A 16,238-nucleotide genomic window follows, 5' to 3' on the forward strand; every position below is an offset into this window, starting at 1 on the left:
TCAGTGATATTTATTCCCATAGTAATTTGTTATGGATCCATCCAGATGTGGTTAGAAAGCAGTGCATTTTGGTATGCTATGCAATAGAGATGGGAGAAGTGACATGCCTCGCAAACATCCATTTAAAGTCCCTAAACTCAGCAAGAGTCTATTGTTCTGCTGATAGCGCATCAAGGGTGGATGGCTTCTTTTTAACAGTAGGCCTAATTATGCTAAAAATAATGTTTAAATAAATCTACTGCACATTTTTACATTGTATTCCATTTTCAGCGAGATTATTCAAGCCATCGACTCACTGATGGGTGAAGATGATGAGTGATTGGCAAAGGCCATCTGGAATCTGCTGGCATCATGGCACAACATTAACATTGCTCTAATCACAGTCAGAAGACAGTTGAAGAAACTTAAGTGGACTTATGGAAAGGCTCGGTAATACATTTTTTATACATACAGTACCAGTCAAAAGTTTGGACAAACCTACTCTGTCCAGAGTTTTTCTTTATTTTTACTATTTTCTACATTGTAGGATAATAGTGAAGACATCAACACTATGAAATAACACATATGGAATCATTTAGTAACCAAAAAAGTGTTAAACAAATCAAAATATATTTTATATTTGAAATTCTTCAAAGTAGCCACCCTTTGCCTTGATGACAGCTTTGCACACTCTTGGCATTCTCTCAACCAGCTTCATCTGGACTGCTTTTCCAACAGTCTTGAAGGAGTTCCCACATATGCTGAGCACTGCCGCCTGGGTTTGCATTGCCATTGAGGTCATAAACTGAGTCAAAATGCCAGCAGAGTAAGTAGACCTACAACACATTTAACAGAACAATACTCAACACTAGTGAGACCCCTACAAATATTTTTTTCATCTCTACATGTAGGTCTCCTGATTTATACCCGATGCCAAACTTCAATTGAAAACATTAATCTGTAACTCTGCCAAGTCTACAAGCAAAGATGAACTGGTGAAGGCCATCAAGATGTTTTGGCTTGAGAAACTGACGATACAACAATACAAAAAATACATTGATCATCTCAGCAAGGTTTTACCCGTGGTCGTGGAGCTGTGGGGAAGTGCAATTAAAATGTAGCTGAGATATACAGTAGTTGAAATAAACATCTGCATTTTGAATTGTGAATTTGTCACGTGCGCTGAATACAACAGGTGTAGACCTTACAGTGAAATGCTTGCTTACTTACTTACTAACCAATAGTGCATAAAAGGTATTAGGTGAACAATAGGTAAGAAAAGAAATAAAACAACAGTAAAAAGACAGGCTATATACAGTAGCGAGGCTATAAAAGTAGCAAGGCTACATACAGACACCGATTAGTCAGGCTGATTGAGGTAGCTTGTACATGTAGATATGGTTAAAGTGACTATGCATATATGATGAACAGAGAGTAGCAGTAGCGTAAAAGAGGGGTGTTGGGTGGCGGGACACAATGCAGATAGCCCGGTTAGCCAATGTGCGGGAGCACTGGTTGGTCGGCCCAATTGAGGTAGTATGTACATGAATGTATAGTTAAAGTGACTATGCATATATGATAAACAGAGAGTAGCAGCAGCGTAAAAAGAGGGGTTGGGGGGTGGGCACACAATGCAAATAGTCCAGGTAGCCATTTGATTACCTGTTCAGGAGTCTAATGGCTTGGGGGTAAAAACTGTGGAGAAGCCTTTTTGTCCTAGACTTGGCACTCCGGTACTGCTTGCCATGCGGTAGTAGAGAGAACAGTCTATGATTGGGGTGGCTGGGTCTTTGACAATTTTTAGGGCCTTCCTCTGACACCGCCTGGTGTAGAGGTCCTGGATGGCAGGCATTTTAGCCCCAGTAATGTCCTGGGCCGTATGCACTACCCTCTGTAGTGCCTTGCGGTCAGAGGCCGAGCAATTGCCATACCAGGCAGTGATGCAACCAGTCAGGATGCTCTCGATGTTGCAGCTGTAGAACCTTTTGAGGATCTCAGGACCCATGCCAAATCTTTTTAGTTTCCTGAGGGGGAATAGGCTTTGTCGACTGTCTTGGTGTGTTTGGACCATTCTAGTTTATTGTTGATGTGGACACCAAGGAACTTGAAGCTCTCAACCTGCTCCACTACAGCCCCATCGATGAGAATGGGGGCATTCTCGGTCCTCCTTTTCCTGTAGCCCACAATAATCTCCTTAGTCTTGGTTACATTGAGGGATAGGTTGTTATTCTGGCACCACCCGGCCAGGTCATGCAATGTAAAAAAATGTCTCCGACTTCCTCCCTATAGGCTGTCTCGTCGTTGTCGGTGATCAGGCCTACCACTGTTGTGTCGTCTGCAAACTTAATGATGGTGTTGGAGTCATGCCTGGTCATGCAGTCATGGGTGAACAGGGAGTACAGGACTGGACTGAGCACGCACCCCTGGGGAGCTCCAGTGTTGAGGATCAGCGTGGCAGATGTGTTGCTACGTGCCCTCACCACCTGGGGGCGGCCCGTCAGGAAGTCCAGGATCCAGTTGCAGAGGGAGGTGTTTAGTCCCAGAATCTTTAGCTTAGTGATGAGCTTTGAGGGTACTATGGTGTTGAATGTTGAGCTGTAGTCAATGAATAGCATTCTCACATAAGTGTTCCTTTTGTCCGGGTGGGAAAGGGCAGTATGGAGTGCAATAGAGATTGCATCATCTGTGGATCTGTTTGGGCGGTATGGAAATAGGAGTGGGTCTAGGGTTTCTGGGATAATGGTGTTGATGTGAGCCATTACCAGCCTTTCAAAGCACTTCATGGCTACGGACGTGAGTGCTACGGGTCTGTAGTCATTTAGGCAGGTTGCCTTTGTGTTCTTGGGCACAGGGACTATGGTGGTCTGCTTGAAACATGTTGGTATTACAGACTCAATCAGGGACATATTGAAAATGTCAGTGAAGACACCTGCCAGTTGGTCAGCACATGCCCGCAGCACACGTCCTGGTAATCCGTCTGGCCCCGCAGCCTTCTGTTTGTTGACCTGTTTAAAGGTCTTACTCACGTCGGCTATGGAGAGCGTGATCACACAGTCGTCCGGAACAGCTGATGCTCTCATGCATGCCTCAGTGTTGCTTGCCTCGAAGCGAGCATAGAAGTGATTTAGCTCGTCTGGTAGGCTCGTGTCACTGGGCAGCTCACAGTGGTGCTTCCCTTTGTAGTCTGTAATAGTTTGCAAGCCCTGCCACATAAGACGAGCATCGGAGCCGGTGTAGTATGATTCAATCTTAGCCCTGTATTGACGCTTTGCCTGTTTGATGGTTTGTCGCAAGGCATAGTAGGATTTCTTGTAAGCTTCCGGGTTAGAGTCCCGCACCTTGAAAGCGGCAGCTCTACCCTTTAGCTCAGTGCGAATGTTGGGGTATGTACGTACAGTCACTGTGGGGACGATGTCCTCGATGCACTTATTGATAAAGCCAGTGACTGATGTGGTGTACTCCTCAATGCAATCGGAAGAATCCCGGAACATGTTCCAGTCTGTGATAGCAAAACAGTCCGGTAGTTTAGCATCTGCTTCATCTGACCACTTTTTTATAGACCGAGTCACTGGTGCTACCTGCTTTAATTTTTGCTTGTAAGCAGGAATCAGGAGGATATAGTTGTGGTCGGATTTAGCAAATGGAGGGCGAGGGAGAGCTTTGTATGCATCTCTGTGTGTGGAGTACAGGTGATCTAGACTTGTTTTCCCTCTGGTTGCACATGTAACATGTTGATGGAAATTTGGTAGAACTGATTTAAGTTACCCTGCATTAAAGTCTCCGGCCACTAGGAGCGCCGCCTCTGGGTGAGTGGTTTCCTGTTTGCTTAGTTCCTTATACAGCTGACTGAGTGCGGTCTTAGTGCCAGCATCTGTCTGTGATGGTAAATAAACAGCCACAAAAAGTATAGCTGAAAACTCTCTAGGCAAGTAGTGTGGCCTGCAATTTATCACAATATACTCTACTTCAGACGAGCAAAATCTAGAGACTTCCTTAGATTTCGTGCACCAGCTGTTGTTTACAAATATGCACAGACCGCCCCCCGCCCTCGTCTTACCGGAGTGTGCAGTTCTATCTTGCCGGTGCAGCGTGTATCCCGCTAGCTGAGTATCCATGTTGTCATTCAGCCACGATTCCGTGAAACATAGGATATTACAGTTTTTGATGTCCCGTTGGTAGGATATTCACTACTCTTTCTATTCTGGTTAGAGCCAGTTTGCGCTGTTCTGTGAAGTGAGTAATACACAGCGTTGTACGAGATCTTCAATTTCTTGGCAATTCTCACATGGAATAGCCTTCATTTCTCAGAACAAGACTAGACCGACGAATTTCAGAAGAAAGGTCTTTGTTTCTGGCCATTTTGAGCCTGTAATCGAACCCACAAATGCTGATGCTCCAGATAGTCAAGTAGTCTGAAGGCCAGTTTTATTGCTTCTTCAATCAGGACAACAGTTTTCAGCTGTGCTAACATAATTGCAAAAGGGTTTTCTAATGATCAACTAGCCTTTTAAAATGATGAACTTGGATTAGCTAACACAATGTGCCATTGGAACACAGGAGTGATGGTTGCTGATAATGGGTCTCTGTACGCCTATGTAGATATTTCATACAAAATCTGACATTTCCAGCTACAATAGTCACTTACAACATTAACAATGTCTACACTTTATTTCTGATCAATTTGATGTTATTTTAATGGACCAAAAATTTGCTTTTCTTTCAAAAACAAGGACATTTCTAAGTGACCCCAAACTTTTGAACGTCAGTGTATATATATATTTACCAAAGATATATGCGGGATTGGAAATGATGCAGATAATTACACTGATAGAAGCCACAATCTATCTGCAATATTAAAGCTGATCTACCCTCCCCTCAAAAAAAGTATGGACTACAGATTGATGTCCATGGAGACAAAATTGCGACATGTTTATGCATCTGCCTAACAAATAGGTGATAAGCTTTCTGTGGTGCCAGGGCATGTAGCATATATCTTTGCTTTACATAATGGATAATTGTTTATTGGTAGGCCTATTTGGTCTAAATTTTCTAATGTTAATCCTAACATTTCACGAAGCTATACACGGTGTCGCAATGCTGATATTTAGGCTGCTGCTTGGCGGCAATAATCAAATTACTTGTTCTGTTCAGTAATTCAAGATGTAAATTCAAACAATGCCGATTGTAAAACGTATTTTCAATGTGTATATTAATTATTCCCTTAATTTCTGTATTACATCCCCATGTACATCCCCCTGGGCACAGAGGTCGAGTCAACGTCCATTTCACGTTGGTTCAACGTTATTTCATTGAAATGCCATGGAAACAACATTGATTCAACCAGTGTGTGCCCAGTGGGTCTCCATGTTCATCTTCCTCAGTGTGTGTAAATAAAGTTCCCTGTGTGTGTTAACTGTTGTGCTGCCTTACTCCCCACTAACCGGGGCGATGTCAATGGTTCACAGGTAAGCAAATAAGTAGAGCCGGGTCGCTCTCTTTCACATTGTATTTAATGACTTTACTATGGGGTCCACAAAGAGGATGAACTAATGATGAATTTCAACAAATATCTACCTAGCTACAACATGATATCAGACACCTGGTTGGGGTCACAGCCTTTTTATACACCAAGGAGTCATCCCTGCCAAATCAATGTCTGCCTACAGCATCCCTCCTATATCCCTCCCATTTCCCTACTCGTGTTGACTCTCAGTGAGGATGTGACCAATTTGGCTGATCTTATGTTGTATTCCCCTGAAGGTCAGAACCCTGCTGTCTCCCCTTTTTGACATACACTATATATGAAAGTATATGGACAACCCTTCAAATGAGTGGATTTGGCTATTTCAGACACACCCGTTGCTGACGGGTGTATAAAATCAAGCACAGACAAACATTGGCTGTAGAATGGCCTTACTGAAGAGCTCAGTGACTTTCAACGTGGCAGGTTGAAGGGAACTCTTAACGCTACAGCATACAATGACATCCTACATGATTCTGTGCTTCCAACTTTGTGGCAACAGTTTGGGGAAGGTTTGGGTTTTCCTGTTTCAGCATGACAATGCCCCCATGCACAAAGCGAGGTCCATACACAAATGGTTTGTAGAGATCGGCGTGGAAAAACTCGACTGGCCTGCACAGAGCCCTGACCTCAACCCCATCAAACACCTTTAGGATGAATTGGAGTGCTGACTGCGAGCTAGGCCTAATCGCCCAACATCAGTGCCCGACCTCACTAATGCTCTTGTGGCTGAATGAAATGATATCCCTGCAGCAATGTTCCAATATCTAATGGAAAGTCTTCCCAGAAGAGTAGAGGCAAAGGGGGTCCAACTCCATATAAATTCCCATGGTTTTGGAATGAGATGTTCGACGAGCAGGTGTCCACATACTTTTGGTCACGTAGTGTATGTTGTCACAGCAAACGTCCTGTCCCCTTGGCTCCACCCGTTGAGTTCCTCAGCTGCCTACAGCCACCGCAGCCTGCTCTGTGTCCCTGTTTACATCGCTAGTAGCTATAGTAGATCTGTACACAGTGTTTTAGTGTGAGCACGACCAAGGTTTGACCGTAATATGGAGTGGAATGTCAAGGCTGAACATGAGCAGGGTTGGTCTAATTTATACCATATGCAACACAATAACTCAATTAGCTACGCAAACTGGCCATTCTGCATACTTGTCACGCCCTGACCAGGTGAACTCTTCTATTTTGGTCAGGGTGTGGCATTTCTATAGTTTATTTTCTATGTTTTTGGTATAGCCTTGCTTTGGGGCGTATTTCTATGTTGGGTTCTGTCGATTCCCAATCAGAGACAGCTGTCACTAGTTGCCTCTGATTGGGGAATCATATTTAAGTTCCTTTTCCCCCCACGATGTTTGTGGGTTGTTGTCTCTTTTTGTTGGAGCAGTAGCGATACGTTTATTCTCTGTTTTGACCGTGTTATTTCAGTCTGTAATAAATAACATGAGTTCGCTCCCAGCTGCGCCTTGGTCCACTTCTTCCTTCCTGCACGACGATCGTTACAATACTTGCATTTTGTGCAGCCACAAAGTCTATGGGCTCGTTCCTCTGCCCAGGTCAGATATTTTGAAATCATTTATTTTATTTGTATTTATTTATTTCACTAGGCAAGTCAGTTAAGAACAAATTCTTATTTACAATGACGGCCTATCCCGGCCAAACCCTCCCCTAACCCGGACGACGCTGGGCCACACATTTTACAATGCCTGGATAGATATTTTCTATATATCAGCAAATCACATCATATTCTATAGGAATCTGTCAATCAATAACACAGTCAATGACGTGTCACACAACCACTAGTTGATGCATGCGACGTCTGAGCAGGGGAACTCAACCTATAATTTGTCGCAACTATGAAGGGTAGCCATTTTGCGTAGGTGTAAATGAGGCTTTGTTCGGTCACTGCAGCATTCACCTGATGGTTTCAGCACCTTGTCTTGGACCATCTGTCATGTTTGTGGTCGGTTCATAGTGTCCGAGGCTGAGGCACTGCTACGTTAGGAGGATATCAAATGTAAGGCCCCGTACACACTCAGGTTGCACAATGCATTTGACACAATGGGTGTGATACAACTGATATTTTTGTGATACAAAACTGATACAACAGATCATTTAGTGATGCGTTGTATAACTGATGAGCCAAATGTGTTTTATATCAGTTGAAAACTTGAGTGTGTATGGAGCCTAAGGCCTAGATTCAATCAGATCAAGCGTTAACTGGAGATAGTCAACACCTACATAGCTTATGTTTTTGCATTGTCAGAGGTGTGACTGCGTTGGAGCTGTCAAATCACTGAGCAGCTGCTCTTGATCATTGTCAAGAAGTTCAGAATGAGAAAGTGAAGGATATATAGAAATAATGACACTCAACTTGAAAATGATTCAACAAAATAATGAGGATTTCTATCATCCTAATAGAGGTCTAGATTACATCTCACATTTCAGTGTTTGAACTTGTAATCAAGGCTGCATGGAATTTATCTTAATGCGACCAATGGTAATGTCCGGTTTAGGTTTAATGCCGGGAGCTGCTTGTGGATTTGACAGCTTTATTGTCTTATAATGCTCACGTAAGCTTGACATGAGCGTGATCATTAAACATTGGTTAGAAATTACATAAAGCCTTTACATTAGACTGGGTGCATCTTATTACCAGTTGAACACAAATATTAGTTAAAGTAAATGGAACATATTGCATTGTTATTGTAAAAACGTCATTCATGATTCAGGAATAGACCTTTAAAATATAATACTCTCCCCAACAGTCGACAATGCGCAATTGATTGAATTCCAGCCTCTGAGTGGGTTATATAAAAAAAATATCTCACAAACACACTCAAGTAAGTTCATTAATTAACACAGAACCCTCTCACCCCCGTCCACAATAAAAACACAGTGACAAAGCCTTTGGATTAACTTTTTACTAAAAAATGATCAAAATAAAGATGTACAATTGAAACCAAAATAGGATGCCATTTTAATTTTACAGACATATGGCAGAACCAAAACGCATGGCCTGAAATATGTTATAGCTGGTTAATTCTCTCAAAGCAACAAGGTCCATCCGGTGTGTGTGTGTGTGTGTGTGCGTGTGTGTGTGTACCAGAAGAGGCTGGTGAGAGAAGCTATAGGAGGACGGGCTGGAATGGAATCAATGGAACAGAGTCAATCATGTGGTTTCCATGTGTTTGATGTGTTTGATACTGTTTCATTGATTCCATTCAGCCATTACAATGAGCCCGTCCTCCTATACCTCCTCCCACCAGCCTCCTCTGTACATGTCGTGTACACAGTGGCAGATTTAGGTATAGGCGACATGGGTAGTCGCCCAGGGTGGCATCTTGCCGGGGCGGCACGGGGCGGCCGCACCAAAAATAATCGGAATGGTGACATTTGTGCGATCGGTTTTCTATCGCTCATTAGCACGTCACGTCAATGATATCATGTCACCGTGTGGGACTGTGGGTCAATTAACCTTGTCGGAGTGGGAGCCCTGATTCTAGTTTATGAGCTAGGCAGGCTACTGGGAAGGTCTCCCACTCAGAAGTACGAGATGGGGAGGGGGCGGGGGTAGGTTGACCTCAGGTCTCCCCACTGGAAACCCGAGGTAGGGGGAGCTGGGGAATCTATCAAATAGCACACCGCTAACTTTGTACAGTACTAATGGAATTAGTAAAATCAGTCACACTATGAAATTCTACCAAATAAACCACAGTTCATTCATAATACTGTGAATATATAGTTTCACAGACATATTGTTGCATTTTTTTCTGGTTTGTGTGAAATCATTAACAATAATATAAAATCAGTCTGCACACCACCAAGGTGAATTGGTTTAATCTTGACTCTTGGTTGACAGTGTTGGGGGATGGGTAATTTATTGATGCTCGAGTGCCAAATCAACACAAATTTGTTTCTATTTGTCTTTGTTACTTCTTTTTGATATTTATGCGTTTTATTTTATATGTATTTTTAAATGTTATGATTATTTATTTGTGTTGTTCCAAATGTCTGAATAAAATGGACAGTTAGTGCAGGAGGGGGCTGAAGTGGGGGTCCGCCCAGGCAGCCATACAAGCTACAACCACTACTACGTGTACATGTATGTGGACGTGTATGTGAATGTGTGTAAGGGCAAAAGACAGAGGCAGCAATTGAAAACATTGATAACATTGCACATATTTGTCCGACAACAACAATAGCAGAAACAGGTTTTGGGGCAAAAAAGTTGAAAATGAAAGAGACAAAAGGATGACACAGTAAAAGTCAGTGTCCTATTGCTGCCCACGGGCCTAGAGATTGCCCTTCCATCGGCCATGTGTTGAAATCTCCACTGCAAACTAATAACTTCAATGAGAGGAAGTAGACCATAGATTCTTCTACTGAGGATCCACAGTGAGGATCCACAGTGTTAGGGACCAAGAGGACCAAAGCTTTGACCATGGCTCAATAATACAAATATTCTTCTTCTTTTTTACTCAATAAATACTGTTTATATAAGCTTTGACTCGTGAAATAATATAGCAATGAGGAAAAAATTGCGTTTCTCATTTCACATAAAAAAAAAATGCATTACACTCTCCATACACAATAATCTGAAATATCTACCCAGATAAGACGTTCAACAGCCGCGAACATTGAAAAAACATTGAAAAATCAGGAGACGGACAGTAAATGTAATTGATCGTTACAAAAAATAGATCAAACGACACAAAAAATATTGTTTGTTTTCTAGTGGAAACGCAAGTAAAGCATTTAAACATAAAATTCGGTCTATCAGCCACATTCTGGTCTATGACTGCACAGTGTGGGGTGTGGCTAGAGGATGGGGTGGGGCAAGATGATGGGGGTGATGCTAGAGGATGAGGATGGGACTAATTAACATTCATCGCTGAATATATTAATATGTAGAGAAAAGGTATCTAGATGGGCAGAGTTGATACCATGCCCATGGAACATGGCGCTTTGAACTGAACGTTGAAGGAATAAAACGCTGTCTCAATGTCTCTCCTTTTTCAACAACGTCGTCTTATCCATTATTGCGATGAATTATTTATTTAAAGATGGTTACAAAAAGAGAACTGCCCTCTGTCCACTACTGAATCAGCTATTTACATCTGTTTAAAAAGCAAGCATGTTATACAGTCTCTTCTTTGTACAGAACATCTTTTTTCTTTAGCTTCGTCTTCACAGAATATACATATTTACTAAATCTTCACAGTTTATTTATCTTATATGTATTATCAATAGAGTTATTGTAGTTTATTAATAATTATAGTTTTTTATCTCCATGATGACAACAGGAGACAGTCCCCACATGATGTCAGTTATTGATATTCAGTGAGATTGTTGTCTGGCAGTTGTCTTTTGAACACTGCTCTCGTCTGGTAACAATTGTCCACATTTGGAAAACAATCTTGATTGTGATTCAGTTTGCCAATTCAGTCAGCAATCCACAGTTACACGTTTCAAGTTTTCTGGTCTTCCTTTATTTTTCATTTTCACTTCACTCTCAATTCCTCCTGCTCTTCCTTCGCCAGTGATTACAATGATAAGTTGGCACAGGGTCTTCAGTGGAACATCTCAGACGCAATCTCCACCTCTGCACCCGAAAATGGCAGCTTGATTACAATTAGCCCTCACTTGGCCACACAGTAAAAATACAGATTGTACTTTTCCACAGAACTCCATCCAAAATGGCCACAGATTCACTACATACTCAAATGGCAAAGTCCCAATTTCTGCTATATTAAAAAACCTCCACAATGTTAGTTAGTCCCTGTCTGCCCACACACTGGTGGTGGTGTCTGGTTTGGGTGGTGTTTGTCCTGTGTCTTTGTGGTATATGGTGGTTGTGGGTTTGTCGTTTTTAAGGCACTTGGAAGGTTTTTGGTTTTCACGGGAGCTCAGAGGAGACCAAGGCCAGGCCGGAGCTCTGGCGGAGTGAGGGGCCCGAGTGGACCGCTTTGGGACAGTCGGGCGTCAGGACGCGCCCATTCTCCCCCACACTGCCTGTGATCGACAGGCGTGCCTTGTTCCTCATGGCCTCCGTGAAGGTCAGCTGGGTAGGGAAGGGGGGATAGGGGGATAGAGACAGAGAGAGGAGAGATGGGGATAGTGAGAAAGAGAAGAGGCAAATATAAGAAAAAGGGAGGGGGAACAGATAGAGGGAGAGGGGAAGAAAGAGGGGGAGAGAGAGAAAGCAAGGGGGACAGAGAGAGAGAGGGAATAGTGAGAGAGAAAGAAAAGGGAAGAGAGGGACAGAGAAAAACATGTCAGCTCATCTAGGCATACAAAATGACGCTAACAATTCTAAGATCAGGAAGCATCATGAAGATGGATAATGTCAGGGATGAATATAGTACAGTAACTACATCTAACGTCACACCACAGAATCACAGGACATCCATCATGGCCATTCAATAATATCTTATAACGCCACTTTATGTGCACATTTGATACAAGACTACCATTGACTACTATGGTTATTAGACATTGGATGATTTATGTGTGGGCGAGGGACGACAGGGCAGCTGACCAAGCAACAGTAAAGGGAATGAAGAGAGGGCTGAGAGAGGGGGCCTACAGCACCAACAGGAGACACATAACCACGTCAGACACATACTGTAGATCTGCAAGTCAAATATCGCTGGACCCGAGGGAAATATCTTAGAGATCGGAGCTCAAGTCAATATAGCTCTCAGAGGGGCAGTTAGTTTCCACTTACTTATACTGTCTGTTTTAGAAAAGTGCCGTTAGTTCAACTAAACCTAGGGTATGGCAAAGTGTGTGTGTGTGTGGGGGGGGGGGGGTATTAGCCATTTGGGCAGTTAGACATTTTTAGGCCATAGTTAGGTAGCCTACAATATATACGAAAATCATAACTTGTACGCAGATCTTTATAAATGGTATGAAACATTGTATCAATGAACAAGGTGGCTCTGAAAATACTGAAACATTTTGTATCAACAAGGCGGCTCTGAGAATATTGATTGGAACAACGAAGGGGTGGCTCACACATCTTTCCCCGGGCCAGCTTGTCTCTGATATTATTGTGTTGCCCACACAGTAGTTGAACTGTCTGTGATTATTGTATTTCAAAAACAGCCCTACATCCACACTATAGCTAAATAACTGAACAATATTTAATGAAGTTTTACCTGCAAGATTGATCTGTAAGAATTTAATTGAGGAAGATGGACAAGCAAGACTGATAAAGTGAGAGGTGGAAATGCATTATACCAGAGACAGGTAGGCTACAGATAGGGATGCAGGCAGAGGATGATGATGATGAAGTAGGCCTACAGCAAGAAGTAAAAATAGTTATATCAATTACAATTCTGTCACTGCATGACAGAACATTTGTTATAGCCTACAATTGTTATTTTCTTTGAAGCCAAAAAAAGGACATGTATTTTGGGGAAATGCTCTAAAAAGAAAGTTGTTCAGTTCTGTTTATGTTCATACCAATACATGAAAACAAAATTGCACTAGCCTACTTAGCAAATGAACGTAAATATAAATTAGGCCGACAGTTATCACAGCCTATATTTTAATAACAATAAAATCGCTTTTGGTTTTGAATGGTCACCAAAAAATGGTCACCTTGCCATACCCAACTGAGGCCCCTGGTTTAGACAGGGCACTATGGCTATGTGCGACGTTAGCAGGTGCCTGTGTGTGTCATAGTCAGGGTTGTGAAATTCCAGAAACTTTCCCAAACAATCAAGGTTGGAGGATTCCTGGAATAAGAAGGAAATAAGCAGAGACGGGATTTCGAGAAAACCTGAGAATTCCTGGGAAACTTTCCCCAAATTCCCAGAAATCCAGGTTGGTGGATTCACGGAGTGAATAAGTAAGGAGAGAATACACCAAAAGGAAATCCTTCAACTGGTATTTCTGGAAAACATGAGAATAATATCCCAAATTCCTAGATTTCCAGAAATCCCGGTTGGAAGATTCCCAGAATCAATTGGGAATAAGCAGGGAGGGATTCCTGCAACCGGGATTTCTCTAAAACGTGGGAATTTTGGAGAAGTTTCGAGAAATGTGCAACCCTAGTCACAGTCAACAGCATGAGACATTGTCTGCAGCCAAACAAACCAAACAGACAATAGAAACGGCGGCCACCTTCCCCCGCCGGGAAGCCAAGAGACAGACGAGAACGTCACATGACCACAAACGAGCGAATCACAAGGCAGAGGAAGTAAAGGAAGCATTGCCACCGGTTGTACAGTCAATCAGCAGCATGGCAAGCTAGCTAGCGGCCAATAAGGGAGGTTCAACTTACAGTACCACAGGAGGGGGGCCTAGAGGGGTGGGTGGGGGATGGAGGAGGCTTTTTCTATACTGGCATTATATCATAACATCCCCATCGCTCCCATCATCGCTCCCATACCCGTCGAAAACCTCACTATACGTGGCTAAGTTGTGGGTGCTTGGGGAAGGGCTGGGGCCGGGGGTGTGGCCAGGGCTATAGCCAGGACTGTGACTGGGGTGAGGGCTTGTTCTGGGGCTGGAGCAGCTGGGGCGGGGGCTGCTAGGGGTCAGGTGGTGGGGGAGGTGGTGGTGGTGGTGTTCAGACATCGGTGCCTCCACCTTCATTCGCTTGGCCTCGTTCCGGGACTTGTAGCAGAATTCGATGAGGGCCACCAGCATGGCCAGACCCAGGCCCCCCACAAGGATATAGAAGACCCCCGCCACATTGCTCAACGACAGGGCCTGGGACGACTTGTCCTGGGGGGTTGGAGGAGAGACACAGGGCAGACAGGAAATCAGAGGCGTGACAGTGGTGGGGTGCCGAGAACACACAAATTAAAACACAGACTCACATACATACTCATACATAAAATACTAGGCAATTATATTACACATTACAACACAAGTACACAAATACAAAGTTAACAAATCTAACACACACACACACACACACACACACACACACACACACACACACACACACACACACACACACACACACACACACACACACACACACACACACACACACACACACACACACACACACACACACTTTCCAGTCCACCTTCTCTAGCTATGAGCTCTGTGGCTAGCGTTGTAGCTGTTATCATCATGAAATTACCATTCAAATCAATCTAAAGCGTGACTATGATGTTTTTACAGCAATTAAAAAGGAAAACAATTATTCTAGTTTGCTAACTGTCAACAATTGTCAACAGGCAGTTTTTTCCTCGGTAGCTCCCTAGCCCTCTGTTATCTCTGCTTATTGTCATTTTGTAATTAGATGCTGTGGTTTAAGACACACGAGAGCAGCTCTCTCACATTTCTTCTCTCCTCTTTTGGAGCAGGTTGGTTTCCTGCTCCTAAAGTAGGATGGTTTCTTTTCAAAAGGAATCTGTTCAGGTTAGAGACTTCACTAAACACTGCCTTGTCTTGTTATGCATCTGATCTGCTGCTGATGGGAGTGTGTGTGAGCACATTCTAACAAAACTGGAGAGCTACTTTTTAATTATACTTGACAAGAAAATACTGTACACTTGACAAGGACTTGTTTTGCCGCTAAGGCGTTTACATGCTGCTTTGTTGATGCGGGAGTTCTCTTTACATGCTTGAGTAGTGGCCAACTGCTATATTTGCTATATCCAATCTAGAGTGGGCTGGAATGACTGGCATACTAATCATAGAAAAATAATAGGTTTCAAACCTGTTCTACTCATTCTAATTCTTTGATACTAATAATCTGCTGGGACATCACAACTGCACAACTTGAATTCATTCATTGCTAAGTGTCCTACTAAGTATACACTACTAAGTGTGGCACAGATACAGGTGACAACCATATGAATGGGATCCTGCAGGTCTCATCATTTCATACACTACCGTTCAAAAGTATGGGGTCACTTAGAAATGTCCTTGTTTTCCATGAAAACATACATGAAATGAGTTGCAAAATGAATAGGAAATATAGTCAAGGTCAAGCTGCTCCTACAACAGCTCAATAGGGTTGAGATCTGGTGACTGTGATGGCCACTTCATTATAGACAGAATACCAGCTGACTGCTTCTTCCCTAAATAGTTCTTGCATAGTTTGGAGCTGTGCTTTGGGTCATTGTCCTGTTGTAGGAGGAAATTAGCTCCAATTAGGCGCCGTCCACAGGGTATGGCATGCGTTGCAAAATGGAGTGATAGCCTTCCTTCTTCAAGATCCCTTCTACCCTGTACAAATTTCCCACTTTACCACCACCAAAGCACCCCCAGACCATCACATTGCCTCCACCATGCTTGACAGATGGTGTCAAGCACTCTTCCAGCATCTCACGATTGTTTTTCTTTGTGATTCGAACACCTCAAAGTTAGATTCGTCTGTCCATAACTTTTTTTCCAATCTTCCTCTGTCCAGTGTCTGTGTTCTTTTTCCCATCTAGTCTTTCATTTTTATTGGCCAGTCTGAGATATGGCTTTTTCTTTGCAACTCTGCCTAGAAGGCCAGCATCCCGGAGTCGCCTCTTCACCGTTAACGTTGAGACTGGTGTTTTGCGGGTACTATTTAATGAAGCTGCCAGTTGAGGACTTGTGAGGCGTCTGTTTCTCAAACTAGACACTCTAATGTACTTGTCCTCTTGCTCAGTTGTGCACCGGGGCCTCCCACTCCTCTCTCTATTCTGGTTAGAGCCAGTTTGCGTTGTTCTATGAAGGGAGTAGTACACAGCATTGTACGAGATCTTCAGTTTCTTGGCAATTTCTCACATGGAAT

General features: G+C 43.1%; 1 protein-coding gene across 4 annotated transcripts in view; it reads right to left on the reverse strand.

The window, feature by feature from the left end:
- Positions 1-8,409: 8,409 nt before the first annotated feature.
- LOC106603719 (glutamate receptor 4) overlaps positions 8,410-16,238 on the reverse strand; it is a 205,718-nt gene continuing 197,889 nt past the window's right edge. For 2 of the 4 annotated variants that reach the window (XM_014197748.3, XM_014197742.3), the window contains exons 15-16: positions 14,102-14,239; positions 8,410-11,564 (exon numbers count right to left, since the gene is read on the reverse strand). In XM_014197748.3, coding sequence (XP_014053223.1) covers positions 11,400-11,564; positions 14,102-14,239 — 303 coding nt within the window. In that variant the 3' untranslated portion in view covers positions 8,410-11,399. The other 2 variants (XM_045717277.2, XM_045717275.2) reach the window with 1 other exon arrangement.

This window comes from Salmo salar, chromosome 04 (genome assembly GCF_965601325.2).
Source record: "Salmo salar chromosome 04, fSalSal1, whole genome shotgun sequence".
NCBI lineage: Eukaryota > Metazoa > Chordata > Actinopteri > Salmoniformes > Salmonidae > Salmo > Salmo salar.